This window comes from Propithecus coquereli, unplaced genomic scaffold, assembly GCF_000956105.1.
Source record: "Propithecus coquereli isolate 6110/MARCELLA unplaced genomic scaffold, Pcoq_1.0 Scaffold216, whole genome shotgun sequence".
Classification (NCBI taxonomy): domain Eukaryota; kingdom Metazoa; phylum Chordata; class Mammalia; order Primates; family Indriidae; genus Propithecus; species Propithecus coquereli.
Window position 1 is genome coordinate 2,058,030 of NW_012146745.1, and position 17,058 is coordinate 2,075,087.

The 17,058-nt window shown below is 45.8% G+C and overlaps 1 protein-coding gene across 1 annotated transcript in view; it reads right to left on the reverse strand.

Moving 5' to 3' along the window:
- Positions 1 to 1,602: 1,602 nt before the first annotated feature.
- PAPPA2 (pappalysin 2) overlaps positions 1,603 to 17,058 on the reverse strand; it is a 288,939-nt gene continuing 273,483 nt past the window's right edge. Inside the window, exons 21-22 of the mRNA XM_012644643.1 lie at positions 4,054 to 4,152; positions 1,603 to 1,946 (exon numbers count right to left, since the gene is read on the reverse strand). Coding sequence (XP_012500097.1) covers positions 1,872 to 1,946; positions 4,054 to 4,152 — 174 coding nt within the window. The 3' untranslated portion in view covers positions 1,603 to 1,871. The remainder of the gene's footprint in view (positions 1,947 to 4,053; positions 4,153 to 17,058) is intronic.

Below are 17,058 nucleotides of genomic sequence, written 5' to 3' on the forward strand. Positions count from 1 at the left end.
TTTGCAGAAAGTAGAACAACTGTGGTCAGAGCAAAAAAGCGGAAGACAGGAAGAGATGGTTGAGCTCTCAATTTTGCCTGCTCTTGGTTTCCATTGGAGATGAAACTTTGGGGGAGACAAGACACCCAGCCCTTTCTAAGATGGTAAGACTGGGATGCTGAGCAGAAATTGGCTCCTTACTCTCTCTCCCAAGGCCTAACCGAGAAACCTTTGCAAGAACACATCACTGCAATAGACCACACGCAAAAAAGTAAGCCCTGGCTGTAAATCGAGGCAGGGTAGTCACGGTCATTTCATGTGTAGTCCGTCCATTGAACAAGAAAGGGGAAAGACAACAAGATGGAGCCTGAATAGTTGAAATTCTTCTGTCTCCCCACTGAGTGTCACCCTCGCTCCATGCATTTCCATAGCTTGCTTAAAATCTCTAGCCCACAGAATTTATACCTCGCTCTGGAACAGAATTTATCTCAGATTCTGCACTGCTCATGGGATCCACTTTGGTCTTCTTTGGAGGCTTGGAAAAAAGACTGAGTCTCTTTGACTCCTGTCATCCTTGTGCCCCTTCCCTTGACTTAACCCTGACTGCTCACCTCCCTATGGTCTCCTCTGGCTCCTCCATCCCTGCCTGTTCTTTCTTCTCCTCCCACCGCTCCCTCCCGCCATAATTACCCCGCCATCACACTTTTTTGCCCCAGAAAAATCACAGCCGGTCATGTGACTGTGAATGACAGCCAGGCTTGGGGACTTCTGACAAGGAGTGAGACCATGGGCCAGGTATGAAGAGTGGGGGGTCTCTCTGGGCCGGTGACCGGAGAGTGGCCCTAACGCAGACTTGCTGACTGGCTGGCTGATGGCCACATTTGGAACAGGGACATGTGCAAGTGCGGAAAATCCTGGGTCTCATCAACTCCGATTGAGAGTTCTGACAAGTGGAGGAAAGTGAATGTATTCTTTTGGGGCAGATTCTCACGAACCATAGTCCAATTCTCCTAGACCCATCACGAGTGGGCACTCACACCCAACTTTCCATGACTCTTAGTGTTATCATTCCAACTCCCTATCTCCTTCAAGTGGGCCCGGCTCCCAGGTCATAAAAAGATGATTGGCTGACAAGCTAGCATCCAGAATTTCGTCTAATCACTCTCTCTCCTTCTCCCTTCCCGTTCACCCTGCCAATCCCCGACGACAGCGAGACGGCAGACAGCTTGTCTTTCTGTCCTCAAAGCCTCAGCATTCATTTTGAACGTGAACTTCACAGCAGCATGAGTGGAACAATGGATAATTTTTAGCTTAGTAAACAGCAAAAAATATAATATATATATAATATATTTATATAATTATGTTTAAATACTTATAAAGAATTAATAACTAACTTCATTATTTAAAGGAGACTACGCAAAAGAAAGAGAAAGAACCCTCTGGGAACAGACGAGCTCTGAAAGGCGGCAATCCCTTCGGAGCGGGTATTAACAGAGTGTCTGCCAACGTCTCTCCTAGTATTTTGTTACTAGTTTACGAGCTGGGTGGGGCTGAGTAGTTGGCAGGGTGCAGAGTGGGGAGTAGGGAAGAGCTGAGGATGGAGCTGAGTAGAATATAAATGGGGGAGCGTCCTTATACATCCATCGTATTTCTCCTTCCGCTCTAATCAACTGCCACTTTAAAGAAGATTTGCATAGGATCCTCCCTCCTTGGGCTACGCGATGCGCTAGTCGGACCTGTCGATATCCTCTGGCGTTTCCTACGAGATCCTTCACGCTTTCGCTCCTTCCTCCATTTCATGACCTTTCTTCTTCCTTCACCCTCTGTTTCCTGCTGTGTTGGCCTTTTTCTTTCTGCCTCTGGGCTGTGGAGGGAGGGGCTTAATCCCACAGTTACTGATTTTCTTCTGCCTTGGGGTCTCGGCAGGTGCATTCATCCAGGTCACAGTCAGCAGCAAATGGAATGACCTAGGGGAACGGAAGAGAAGTTGGAATGACCCATTTTGTGCAAGCTTTACGCTTTTCAACCAGGTTTCACTTTTCTCACCTGCTCCCGGAGGAACGGTGGGATTATGGGTTCCTGTCACAGACTGAAATGAACACCCACTTCTCCCACTCACACACCACGTCGCCCTGTTATCTTAGGCAAGATAATTTTTCTTTGTTTTACTTTCTTTGTATATAAAGCGGGCAGAACAACAGAAACTATGCCAGAGAGTGTTTTTGTGTGGTTTAAATAAGATGATGGGTATAAAACACTTATGCATTGACAAGCACCTATGACTACTGTTCTGCTATTTCTAAGATTACCACTAATGCCTAAAACTGCTGCTTTTATTGTTTTCATTGCTGTTATCATCTTCACAAAATTTCTGTAAAGTAGGAAAGATGTATGTGGGCACGTTCTCTTTATAGGGAAGGCCGAGAGAGGGTGGGTGACTTAATTCAGGATAACGACACCGCTATATGGAAAGCCAAGACCCTACAGATTAGCTCTATGACTCCTACGCCTTAGTGTCCTTGGATCAATAGGATCTTCCTTGCCATCTTCACAAACATGAGTTTTATCTTTATTAACCCCAGGATATACTTTGGCTTGATGAAACATTGCATCTCCCCACCCATTTTTTGTGGCTATATCGCCTTTCTTCTATGTACTTATCCCTTCCCCATGCCAGGGATGGTCCAGAAAAAGTTGCTGTCTTCTGCTTGCACTGCTACCAACAGACAAACATCACTCTTTGAATGTCCAAATCTAGTATCAGAGAGATTTAGGCCTTTGGGAGACATTTTCCATTTTGGGCATTAACAATCTAATGAGATAAAAATGAATAGGCATGTCACATACAATGCTAGTCCAAGTACACTGAAAAGACATGGGCTTGGTGATTGGGCAAGTGGATTGGAGCATGGGTGGGGTTGTTTGGGGAAATTTTCCAGCATATTTGCACATATGAAGTAAAATGTGCTTTAGGAGTCAACAGAGGGGAGAAGTGCCTTTTCAGTCTCGAGTTTTGTGTATGCTGGCCACAGACACTGAAATTCATTAAAGACAAACCCTATATCTGCAGAGTGTGAGATGGGGAGAAAACTTGCTTTTTCCCTAAGTAATCGTGCCTTCCTGTATAGAGATAGCTGGCTGACTTCTGACCTGTGTACCAAGCTCTTGATCTGTTTCTCTTAGTTCAGAATTTATTGGTTTTAGGGTGAAAGAGGGCCAAATTGAATAGTGACACGATGAGCCCCTGAGTGCTTTGCATTAAATAAGTTAATTGATGTAAGTGGTGAGAACAGTGCCTGGCACGTAGTGAGTGATCAGTTAATATAAGCAACTAAGAGATGTAGTACTGAGGTCTGCCTGTAGGTGATCATGGTAGTTATGGCTTTATCATAGAGTCATGCACAAGGAAGGATAAAACATCTCTTACGTATTTCTGATTTATCAAATTGGCCAACTACCTTCAAATATCTTTGGAGCACTTGGATTTTTACCCATATTATCACAAAATTTCAACCTATTCAATTTTATAGGCTTAGCTTGAGCCTGTCTGCTAATTTAACAGAGCCAAGACTAATAGGGATACAGGGCATCAAGGGCAGGATTCATGCCCAGGACATAATCCAGAGATTGCTCGGGGTGGCTGGTGGCAGCCACTCAACATGAGCCCGCAGTGTGCTTATAACACACTGTGTGAGACTATTCATGTAATTGTGAAGATGAATAGCAACCGGATAGCACTTATTGGTAATCCCGCCTCCCGAGGGGTGAAGACCCTTATTTTCCCTGTCCAGAGAAGTTTCCTGGACAACGATAAGCAAGTGTGAGTCTTCCAGTAGCAAAAGCCATGGATTTTCTGAAATAGTCGCCAGATGGATAATTATAAATCTAGAGTTTTCTAAGAACCTGTGCTACCCTTAATCCTGTCACTTTAGAAGCTCTGATGTTTGTTCATTATAATTCCCTCTTGATTGTTAAACGAAAACCAATCGTGATCCACCATGAAGGAAAGCCAGCCAAAGAACCTGCCTTGTTCCTGGAGCTCCTCTCACGCCCGTTCCCAGGTCTCTGACTTACCTTCTTGGAGGACAGTGTGGAAGAGCAGCAGTCTCCCCCATCGTAGTGGCAGTAGGCCCGGTTGTTGATAGTGTCACACCAGCCGTCCGCTTGGAAAGGCTGTAAGGAGGTGGACGTCAGGGGCTCGGTGCAGCCTCACTACGCCCTGTCCTGCTCTCCCGCTCCTCCCCACCCACCATAGTCCATACATCTCCAGAGGTACTATGGAGAGCACCCAAGGGGCAGGACACAAATTGATTCAACATGCTCAAAAAGTTGAACAATCTCAAGACCATTGATTGAACCTAAGGAATTGTCAAATTTCACCTAAGGTCTGGGATGGGTCATTCAAACTCTTTGATCAACTTTTTCACCTTCTTGTAATAAAAGGTCTTTATATCATGTAGGTTACAAAACATTTTCACACATTTTAACTGTTGATCATGGGAGAAAGCCTGTGCAGTAGACAGGACTGTCTGCGGAAGTCCCACTTTATGAATGAAGACCTGGGGATCGATAGAGATGTTAAGAATCTCCCTGGGTCACACAGCTATGGTGAGGCAGAGCTTGGCGTTAGATGCCAAGGTGCTTGCCACACATCTTGGCTTCGACCTGCTTTTCACATATTAAGGACCATAACCTCTTCTCCTGATGTGGGAAGACTGATCCTTAAAGATCCTGGAAGTCTCTGGGTGCTATGAAGACCCAAGTGATGTCTGTCCAGCATGCAGTGGTCCTAGGGTTGAGGACACCGGTGCTGGAACAGAAATATTCCCATGTGTGCAGCTACCTCATGCACAGCAGCTAAACACAGGGTCATAGCAGAGACAGCTAAACTGTCCCCATCACTCCTGTTGCTGCTGTAAGTTAATAGGAACCAAAATGGGAAAGAGGTCAGGCCAAACCAGAGTTAATGGAGTGTTTCACCCCAAAAGAGAATGTATGATAAGAACAGCAACAGGCAGTTAAAAAATAGCTCAGCAGTGCAATGTATTGTTACTCCAGAAAACTCCCTCTGGAGGGAAATACTGCCCCACAGCGTCCTGGAGGGCACATTAGCCAGCCCAGCTACTTGATAACATTGGCCACTCCCCATTCTGAGCCGATGCATAACCGCAAAGCTTCAGAGCACATTTCATGGTCAAACTCCTGGGGCCACAGAAATTTTGAGTTCTGAGGTCACCTTCCAGTTTACATGTTCAAATCATTTTCTCTCCGCCTCACTCTCCCTAAGTGTCGAATAGAAGAAGGACTGTTCCCTATTTCACTGTCCTTTGATGAGATAGATCATTCAACTAAAAAATGGCCATTAAATAATTTTCAGCAATTGGGTTACGTCAGAATGAGCCCATCCAAGTTATTACTTCAGTGTTTTGATTTATTCTATGGGGTCTTGAGGTCATGTGAACATCATTCCAGATGGATACCAGTTTGCCAACCACCGAAAGGCTGCTACTTGCGGGTGGAACGCAACAGCTGCCGCACAGCTGCACGGCAATGTCAGCTGAGAGCAGGAAGCGAAGATGAATTCTGTTTTCAACACAGGCCTCACTGGGATAAGAGACAAGGATTTCGAGATGAACATTTGTCTGTAACACTGGAGCCAGTTATTCTGGCTCTAGAGAACTTCGAATCACTATACAATCAACAAATGGGTCCAAAATTGCAGCCAAATAATAGAAGTCAAAAGACAACCAATGTGTCCTTAACACCTATAGATGCCCTTGGGTCCTTGCAGGAGGACCAGATACCTCTACTGAGATTCCCCAGAGTGGTGTTCTTTTTTTCTTTTTCAGTGTTTGGAGTATATTTTACTCATCTAACACTGTATCTGTTACTTTTCCTCCAACCCCGACTGACTCATTGGCAAAATTTAATAAGTTCCTTCTTTTTTTTTCCTTGTAATTGTCTATAAAAATCTAAAAAGCACCCAAAATATTTTTCTTACGTATGTAAGTATGGTCTTCGGAATGGAGGATTAAAGATAGATCTAAAGATATCTTTCTTTTCATAAGAACAACCTAAATATTTAAATGAGTTAGTAAAGGATCATGGGGAATTGTTCTTTCTAAAGTTTTAAGCAAGGATGGCTTCTCATCCCAAGAACATTAGGGAAGGTATGTTGAAAAGAGCAACAATGTCCTGGGTGACCTCCACTAGGTCCCGCTGGACTTCTGTTGCTATAGCCCAGAAGAGATCTCCAGAAGATGCTTCTTTTCTGCTCTTAAAGAGTCATCAGGAAAGAGAAGGGAATTTATAAAAAGGAACAGAAATACAGAGAAAAAGCTGGAGAGATCCAAGTGTTTAATTTACTATATACCTATTAGAATTAATTGCTCCTCCCCCAACCTGCCAAAAACAACCACTCCACCCTCAACAAACAGAGTCTGCTATGGCAACATGTGCCTGGGAAGCTCGACAGCTTGAGCCCAAAGTTACAATGAAAAAATAGAAAGGGAAAAATGGCTAATTGATCCAAAATTTAAAAATATCTGAAGACTGGACGTAGACTAGGATATTTTAATCTCAATAATTGAAAGATATCAGACTTGGGATATCACTCCCCGCTGCAGGAACTTTCCCAAGGGGGGGCACTGGGCTTGGTTTCTCTGCACATAATGTACACAGGTGAACTTCACCACTCATAGGTACACCTTGTTTATCCTGTAACATCAGAAAATAAAAGTTTCTATGTAAGCGCATTTTTCAAATACCCGAAACTTATCCCTTAAAGGGTCACTTTTTTGTTTTTAACTATTTTGATAAAAGAAAAAAATCTTTATAAAATGCCTGTTTCCCAGCCTTTTAACAATGTATAGAAGACAAAGTCATCAACACAGACATTTATTATTTTCATTTTACAGGAAAGTTCTCACCTTTGCTAAATGCACATCCTGCAACATACACATGTGCGCAAGCACACGCGCGCAAGCACACACACACGCACACTTCAAGCAAGCTTTACCTTTGAGCCAGGAAGTCAAACCCTTGGAATTATACTTAGTAAATATCTAAATCTGAGAAAGAGCTTGGGTTACTCTTCTTATGATGTATGAGCTTATGATACCTATTTTAGTTGCTACAGGAAGCCTTTTCCCGTCAGTCTATTGGTATTAGCCGTGTTCCTGGCAGACTGCACGTAGGGGATGGAATGCAAAGAGGAAAGGCTGTGATTCTGTCCTACCTATACCACCTTGGAAACGTCTCAAAAGTGAATATAATTTCCTCTTTACATTATAGAATCAGTCTGGTGATCTGTTTTAAGGTTGCTGTGGGGAGTTAGCCACAGAGATGGTGGCCCGGCTGTTGTCTACAGGTAGAGTCATTCATTCAATCACTCAACATTCTTTATTGCACGCCTATATGTGGCAACTACTGTTGTGAGGACACAGAGATAAATAAAATAGGGCTTCGGCCCCTGAGGGAACCCACCGTAAGCAATTTCAGCTCAGCATGATAGTTCAGTGCCAGCATCAAGATGTGAGCAGAAGAGAAGTACCTGATCCAGATTTTGGGAATGGGAATCTGCCTTCAGGGGCTGGTTCTGCTACCTCGGCCTCAGTGGAGAAGAACTTAGGACTGGATGAATCTGAGGGGAAGAAGAGTCTGAGCGACTAAGAGAAAAGGAGGGTGAAAATAGAGGGTGGGTGGTCCCAGGCTGCCTAGCACAGACCCCACCCCCAGGAAGAGTTCCATAAACTTTGACTGATTGGCTGACAATACCTCCCTTACCAATCAGACTAAGAACATTTTTCTTCTATAGCTTGCAACAGAACTCAAGTCCTCACTGATGTTTTAGAAGGTTAGTGTGGACTGGAGATCTTCCGCTCTGATAATCTACAGGTTGGGATCTCAGCCCAAAGGGCCCATATCTCGATAGGTAAGGCAGGGACAGAATCCTGTTTTGTTACCTCAAGGAGTGTTTTAGAGCAGAAGATGCTAATCACATTTTTGCCTGATGTCGAACACTATTTTCTCTTTTCCACATCATTTTTGAACAAATCTTCTAGTTATACGAATAAGAAATAAGACCCACATGTATTTCTTCATATCGATTAGGCTGTGTCAGGCCCCCAGGAAGCTCTTTTCCAAAGCTGTGCTGCAGCACTCAGCGGAGCCCTTGCAGCAGATGGAAGCTCTGTGCAAATGTACACAATTATTTTCTCCTTTTCTCTGGCTCTTCAATGAGTGGATCTTCATTCTCCCTCCCATCCCATGGTTCTGCCTACAGTGCCCATACCGCCTGGGCTTCACATCCAAAGACCACAAAGAACAGCAACAGTAGAGCCCTACTGCAAGGAATTTCCTGGAATGTCAGGGGCAGAATTTGGGAGACCTTCATGGCCCCTCAGGGCCCTCTGGTAATAAGAACACTATTTGCTTATCGAAAAGATGAAAGATGGCAGGTGCTGGAGAGGATATGGAGCAAAGGGAACCACCAACCTAGCGCACTGTTGGTGGGAAGGTCAATCGTATGATCCAGCAATCCTACTCCTGGGGAGATAGCCAAAGGAAAGGAAAGCAGTATGTCGAAGGGATTTTTTTAAAGGACCATAGATAACGTGAAATTCTGAGGCTAGATGAAGGCTTGAAGACTATTTAGAACCCTTGTTCTATAAATGATGAAATGGAGCCTTAGAAAGGTGAACTGTCTCATTTTTGAGGCCAGTTAGTAGAAATCCTGGGAACAGAACTCAGATCTCTCTTCCTGATCTGATGTTCTCTCCGCTATACCATGCTGCCACTGTCTGTGATTTCATTTGTCTTTTAATTTACTGAGAAAGAAGGGTAACTTGAATTCCCTTGGTACCTCTATAAAAAGGATTAGATACAAGGACACTGAATGAAGTGAACCCAGTGACCCAACACAGAGACTAAGAAAGGGTAAGATATATATATAATATATATATATATATTATATATATATATTATATATATATATATAATATATGTAATCTCACCTCCACTGGACCCCCACAACATCACTTTGGTTCATCGCAGTTTTGGGTCAAGGTTTATCCCAAATGAGCTACCTGGCACTACAGCTCCTTCTGAGGCTCAGGGCTTAGTAGGCCCACACTTCCCTAGAAACTGACATTCCCAGGAGAAAGGAGCACCGTGTTCCAATCCCTTCACCAGATGCCTGCAACCCAGAAGCATTTATTTCTGAGCCTCAGACTGTCAAAGCCAGATGTTTTGCTGCTCATTGCAGTCATTTGAGGAGAAAAGAAAATGGAGTTGTTCCACTCTTCCATTGTTCACCCCTTGGGATGGGAGAGTTCTAAGAATGTCTCATTTGTGGGTTTGCTACAGTCTTCTTGGAAAATATAAAATTAAAATATGCAGATACTTAGAGATGGATTGTGGATTATGCAGAAATAGTTTCTTCCTTCCTTCCCTCCTTCCCTCCTTCCTTCCTTCCTTCCTTCTTTCCTTCCTTCCTTCCTTCTTCCTTCTTCCTTCCTTCCTTCCTTCCTTCCTTTCTTTCTTTCTTTCTTTCTTTCTTTCTTTCTTTCTTTCTTTCTTTTTTCATTCAGAGACAAGGTCTCCTTCTGTCATCTAGGCTAGAGTGCAGTGGCACAACCATAGCTCACAGTAACCTCGAATCTCTTGGGGTCAAACGATCCTCCCACTTCAACATCCTAAGTAGCTGGGACTTCAGGTGCGTGCCACCATGTCCAACTAATTTTTTTTTTTTATTTTTTACTGAGATGGGTTCTTGCTATGTTGCCCAGGATGGTCTTGAATTCCTGGCCTCAAGTGATCCTCCTGTCTTGGCTTCCCAGAGGGCTGGGATTACAGGAGTGAGCCATCGGGCCTGGCTGGAATAGTTTCTTAGATACACTCTCCTCTGGAAAATCTCATTTGGCTTTCTGGACCCAAACAGTTCTCCCTTCTCTGAGTTACGGGGTATTTTAGCTATATATTCATTACATGACTTAACACTCTGAATGTGTTTAATATTGTCAAAGGCTCAGTATCTGATCATCTTTGTAGGCCCAGCTACTGGTTCATTGCCTGATGCACAGTAGGTTCTCAACAAATAAATAAATACGATTGCCCTATTTTGAAGGGCATTTTACATTTCCTTGGAATATTTTATGACCAGATCCCTTCTTTTCATTATTCCTCTACTGCCAGAAAATTTTCTAGGCATGTTGCTTTATAAGAACCACATAACTTAGACACAGGTCCAGCTACTATGGGCATCCAGTCCTTTTCTTTTCTTATTATAAACAGACACTGTAGATGCTGTAGTTGAGATAAATCATGTACACACACATATACACATACATATGTAGATCAAGAATATATGCATCGATTATCTCCTTCTAGGTGCAGAGTATGGACAGATCTATTTCTGAAAGTAGGAAAAGGTAGTAGAATAAATATACCATCTGAAAATCATCCCTCTATAAACCATCTAAAATGTTGGATAAAACATAACAATTCCTCTCAGTTCCACAGTTGGGATCATAAGAAAGGAAGGGAAATTTCCCCAAGGCCAAAAACAGAAACTGAAAACCAGAGCAGAATGAAGGCAGTAAACCATGGCCGCCCTAGGAATGCTTGCAAATCTCTGTAATCAAGTGGTTGGGTTTTAACAGATGAGCAGGAATAGGGGCCTGGGTCTTGGCCCTTTGCAAGGTGGGGAAGTTTTAAGTGATGCTGCTAGTATTTTACTATTATAAAAAGACTGTTGATGAGCACCGACAGGGAATGACAGACACAGCCATATGGTGATGCTCCACAGGCCGCAGCCAAGCGATCTGCTCCAGCTTACCATCCCTGAAGTCCACGTGACTCAGGCCCAGGCCTTGGTGAACGCACTGGTCACTAAGCTGTTAAGGACCTGCTGGTTTGCCAGCTAATAGCTGAAACTGCAGACAGAACCTTCTAGAAGGCCACAGGACGATTCTACATACAATGGATGAGCAAGATGCAATTTAAAGAAAGCTAACGGAGATATGCATTCTGTCGGGTGGTCAGAGGGATGGCAGCACGGGGTCTAGTCTCGCGGTCTATTGTGCATTACTGGTCCACGCGAGGTCACCAACTTCCACGTAGGACCTCAGCCCTCTGCCTGTGCCATCTACCAGACCCTCAAAAGAGGCAAATGTGTACCTTGACAGGGGCTAGAAGAGAAACCTGATTATAATCAGCTTGTCTTATCTGATACCTGGACCCAAGCAAAGTCTTAGAATAAAAATAATCAACTAGTGCAAAAATTAATCTCCTCTGAGAGAAACAGTTGAGATAAATTGGGATGGAAAAAGAAAAGTTAGCAAAATAAGGTCAAATGACTTCTTTCACCTGTAATGTTTTCATCTACTTTAAAGTACCGCTCAGGAAATTATCAAGACGGTAGAGCCAGGTGACTAAGAGCAGGTGATACGGTGCTGGATGAACACGTATGCAAATCCCAGCTCTGCTCCTTACCAACAACTAGCGTCTGAGCAAGTCACTTAACGACAAGCAGCAGTGTCCTTGTTAGTAAATGAGAATAATGACGCCTCCTCCCAGGACTGTGGCAAGGACTGAACGAGGAAGGGAGGTGAAGCCCTGTGCCCGGTGCACGCCCCACAGTAAGCACTCGATAGCTTGTAGTTCGGTGAAGGAAAAACAGCAGGGAAACTACCGTGGCTGTTGGCTTTGTAGGCTCGTGCCTGAGCTCTCTCCCTGGAGACTCTGGGCAGAAAAACGTCAAGATTCTGCCACCAGCGCCTTAGAGTCAAAACCACGGATGCTTTCCTCCCCAAGAGCCCCTGCCCCGCTCGCTTTTACTGCAAATGCACGAATCCGAGTCACGAAGGAGAGAGTCAGGAGACAAGGGAGATGGATCTGGAACTTGTGAAAACAGGGAAGGGCCTCACTGGCTACTGGAAACTAGAGCTCACCCCGAACCGCAGTGGGGACTCAGGTGTCTCCGCTTCTGAAAAACCCCGGCCGTCGCAGACACCTCTTCTCTGACATGTGCCACAGGCAAACAGGAAGGTGAGGGGTCTCTCTGGGACTGACTTTTCAGCCCAAACTCACCTCCTTTCATTTAGCTGCAAATAAAGACCCAAAGTCACACGGACTCTCCTCGTCACTTACAAACACACGCTGACCCGCTTCCCATGGAGCCTCTCCTCTGGGCCCAACGGGAACCCACAGGAAGGTCTTGCTCACCCCAAGGCCGGGCAGGGGCGGTGTTGGCGGATGGGGTCAGAGCTCCGAATGGCGAAGATGGGCAGGTGGAGTCGCCTGTATTTGTGTCAGAAAAACACTGGCTCAGACTTAGAGCCCTGCTTCTCAAGGACAGAGACAGGAGAACAGAATGTTCCGCCACGGGGCCCTACACAAAACACACTCCTGCAAGGTCACATCTGCCCTCATTGAGAGCCGCCATCGTGAACCGCTGTTGCTGGGGGAGGGGCCTGGCCCCCCACCAGAGGCCGCACTGATGCTCAGGCATTCAGCACCTTTCCTTCTCTCCCTCCCCGCCTGTTACCAAGACGACGGGAGGGATGCTCTGCGGCCCGGGAAGGCGCCAGGGCCCCCTCCGGCCACCTTCGCTGCTTCAGCAAATCTCCGTGATCACTCACAGGTGATGCCGCGGCCCGACCCGACCCTTCTGCGTCGAACCCCAACTCTAGGCCCTAAAGCAGACAGACAAAAAACAAAAAAGTTTTTTCTCCTCTTCCGCCAGTTTGCTTTGTGGGATCCCCCTATTCTCTGGAGCAGCCGATCCTGTGCAGTCGGTTAGGCAGTGATTCCCAATCTTCTGCTGTCAAAGACTGAGTTCATGGCGGTGTCACCCCCTCCTCCTCTGACCACGCAGCCATGCTGCTCAGAGGCCTCTGGGTGGCCTGGGACCTGGGCTCCTGGAGTACCGGTATTGGAGCACTGGACTGGGAGCTGGGCTCCCACCACACACACCGTCAGAACCCACTGGTGTCTCCGTTGGGAGGCTGGAGGGCCCACTTGTTCTCATGGTTTCCTTTTTCTTGTTTGCGTGGTGGGAGTGTGTAGGGGGCCTGTGAGGTCTCCCAACACGGTCCACTGCAGGGCAGGACGCTTTAAAAGAGCAACGGAGCAGTCGTCCGGGATCTCCCGCCTCCTCGCCAGCCAGCCTGCTGTGTTTCAAGGTCAGAGGCAGAAAGAAACCTGGAACACAAGGGGTTCAGACTCTGCAAGGACCCTGGGGGAAGGGACACTTCCGTTTTGCTCTTTTCTATTCTTTCTTCCTTCCTTCAGCAATAAACCTCATGCCTCAGCACAATATCTAGCGTGTTACAGTAGGTGCTGAGTGAATATTTGCTGGGTGAAACTAGTGGATCTTCTCTGTAATCGACTCTATAAAACTAGGAAATCAGAACAGGTTTTGTTTTCCACTCCGCGTGGCTTTCCTCCGAGGTAAGCTAACCGTCCCCTGCCTTGTTCCCTAGGCTCCCCAGGTATTTGTTCTCGTGATCAGTTACTCTCCCCGGGTACCATCCGCAAATAGCTTAGCACGACTTCCGGGTACAGGTGACTAACAGTACACTCCACCAGACACCAAAATTAAACGTTAAAGGGACGGCAGTGAGAGCGGAATTTCAGGCCTCTGCAGGCACCTTGCCGAGGGGGTGGGACCTGCTGGTCCTGCCTCCGATGGGCTCTCTGGTGGCCCCCACTCAGCTCCTCCTCTCTGGGCCCCGGGCAGCTGCCGTGCCAGGGCCACGCAATCGGAACATTAGGTGGCACACAGTCTGTTCCAGAGATGGCGTCGCTCTGGAGGTGAAGGAGGGGAAGGACGGGGAAACTGCAAGTCAGAGGTAGAAAACCTGCGGTGGGGACGAGGGAGGGAAAGATGCTGGGATCCAGCAAGGTGGCCCAGGGCAGACAGTTGGGGTCCTGCTTGGACTTCGAGCTTTTCCTTCCCTCCGTCTCTGTCTCCTGGCTCCTGGGCCAGCCTTCAGTTCACAGGACGCTGAGGCAGGCCTGAGCCGGCTACCAGAATGTTCTACCGCAGCCCCAACGGGACTGCTCTCCCCTGCCCTCCACCACGCGCACACACGTGCCAGGCAGCTCAGCACTCCCCGGCTCCCCCAGCCCGCCCGTGGAAGGTGACTGGGAACACAGACTGTGGGAGGAAATGACAATATTCATTGTTTGGATTAAATATTTTTCTTGGCCCTCCTGTTGTTTGCTGAGTGTCTTACTTATTTTTTGTCCCATTCTCTCTCATTCTCTCCCTCCGCCCTCCTTCCATCCCTCCCTCTCTTTCTCTGCAATCAGGCACACTGAGAGAAATTTTGAGCAGAAAGCAGACTCCTAGGGTGAGACGTGTTGTTTAAAGAAAGCAAAGTAGTCAAAATCGCCTTTTTCCATCCTGATGCCATACCCAGCTCTTTACAAAGATGAAACCATTTCACTCAGGGAGACTGAAATCTGTATTTCTTTGCATTTTGTAAGTGTTCATGGAATATAACTCATAGCACTTATTTTCTCTCATTCTTTCATATATATGTAATACATGTGTATACATGTGCACACATGTAATGGTATATATACATAGAGATGCATGCATATATATGTATGCATATGCACACATACACATATATGGTACATATATTAGATACATATCTATGCTTTCTCTTTCTTTCTCATATATATAAGATATCGTGTATACAATAATTAATAATATATGATATTTATATTATAGACATAACAAAAAGCATATGTTTTTATTTTATACACACACACACAATTTCTCTGAAATCTCCAGGCATAGGAAGCTAGGGAGCAAATCTAAAGGTAAAATTGCTTTTATAAACTATTATCCATCACATAGAAGCAAGATACTACTTTTATTTTCTACATGGCAAGTGCTGTATACTATGAAGTTTGTACACATCATCTTACTGAACCCACACAAGGACCCAATGAGGTAGGGACCATTATCATGCCTGCTTTACAGATGAGAAAAACCAAAGACCAGAGCTGTTGAGGAATGTGTCTGAAGGTAAGAGGTAGAGCCACTGTCTGGCGTCCAGGTCTGCACTAGAACCACCCTGACAGGCTTATGCAGCCTCCAGCACTAGCGATGATACACCTCACACTACTTCACAGCACCGCACTCCTGGTAAAATCTCTCATTGAAACTGTGAGCATGAGCCACGCTCTGTCTGAGGAAAAGTCAATGTCACAGAAATCCACGAGAAATGTATCACGTAGAATAACTGCGAAACATCTACTACGAGCCAGGCACGGGCGGGTTGCGAGAATCCCGGGATATTTAATCAACACAGACTTAGAGTGTCTCCTACGTACAAGGCACCACAGAGGGCTCTACGCATGACAAAGTCTCTGCCGTAAAGAATCTTTCGTGGCATGATCACCGAGTAAGGCAGAATCTGAACGCATCTGAGACAGCGGGAGAGAAGTGGAGGGGCCCATCCCTGGCGTAGCCGCCAGCACCATCAACAGGAGCTGGACAAGGAGTACAGCAAGAGAAAGGGGCTGGGAGATTTTAAAGAGTCTTTAAGAAGTACATGGGATTACACCTAATCTTTGAGGAAAGGACAGGGTTTGGGCAGAGAAGTAGGGAGAATGATCCCAGCAGGAGGGCCACATTTAAGTCAAAATTTCAGATGGAAAAAGAAAAGATACATCCACGAGGTTTTGCTTGGAGTATTAATGGCCCGAGTTTGGAACTAGGACCAAGTCTCCATCCCGAGAAGTCTGGTCCATTTCCTGACGACAACAGGGAACAACTAAAGGACTTTTTGAGCAGAAGAAGGACACGATGAATGTTACGCTTCAAAGCTTGGATCTGAGGTAATATAGGGAATGTTCAGGAGAGAACTGGACGGACCCAGAGCAGGTGGAAGTTGAGCAATATTCACTGAGAAGAATAGACTTGGCTGGTCATAATATCGAATAGAAAAACAAAAACAAAAACAGTCGGGAGGGCCAGGAGGGGTATTGTTGAAGGAAAATTGTCAGGACGTGGCGAATGGTTATATCTGTGTAGAAGACTGATGGAGATGAAGGTTTGTCTATGACATTTTGAAGGTTTGTATCACCATACGCTTTTCTCAAAACGTTTGCTCTTGGAAAAACTAGCTAGAGTGAACCCTTACCACAACAGAAGGTCTGAGTCACGGGACACAGATCCTGATCAGGCAGCAAAGCCTGTTCCAGCTCACAGTCAGAAGCTCCACAAGTGTCCTTTCCTGTATACGTAAACACAGGCCTGGAGGGTCCCAGCACATTTTCTATCCTGCCCGATTTCTGCCAGGCCTTCTCCATGACTTAGACATGACTATTTAATCACCCCCAGTAATATCTACGTCCAGTTAAGTTGAGAAATGGCAAGAGGGAGGTGTCATGTTTATTCTAGAATGTTTTCTTGCCAATAGTCTTGTTTCTTTTAGCCCCGGTCTGCTGTTTAGTTCTTGTGTCCATGGACAGCTCAATCTGTGTGGCTGATCACTGGAGTTCTGTTCCTCAACCTGCCCGGCCACCCCGGCCGTCAGCCCAGCCGTGCTGTTCTCCGTTAGCTGGTTGGTCCATCTGTCTAGTCGCCCTCTCACCCATATGGAACCTATTCCCTGTGCAAGTGCCTTGTTTACACTTCCTTTATCTACGGGACACTTGCCTGTGTGTCTTACCCCTCGCCCACTGATGGATCGCATCTGTGTTTTCACGGCATGTTCTCCGGTCCCACGTTCTCGGTCTCCGATGCTTGCTAAGCACAGTGTGTTGGCAGCCTCCTACTCCACCCCTTCTCCTGGCTCAGAACTTGCAAAGCCCAGGGAGAAGGCCTAACAGGTGGTCAGCACCCCATTTTCATCTCTTAGTTGCATTTTCTAAAAGTCATTTCTAGTTCGTGTCATTTATTTGTTTCTTTGTTTTTGATTTTCCTACTAGTTTAGGAGCATGGACTGTAGGATCAGACTGCCTGAGTTCATGGACTGGCTAGCTCAGGAGCGCTGGGAATTTAACTGAATTCTCAGCCCCTCAGTTTCTTCATGAGTAAAACAGGGATGGTAATAA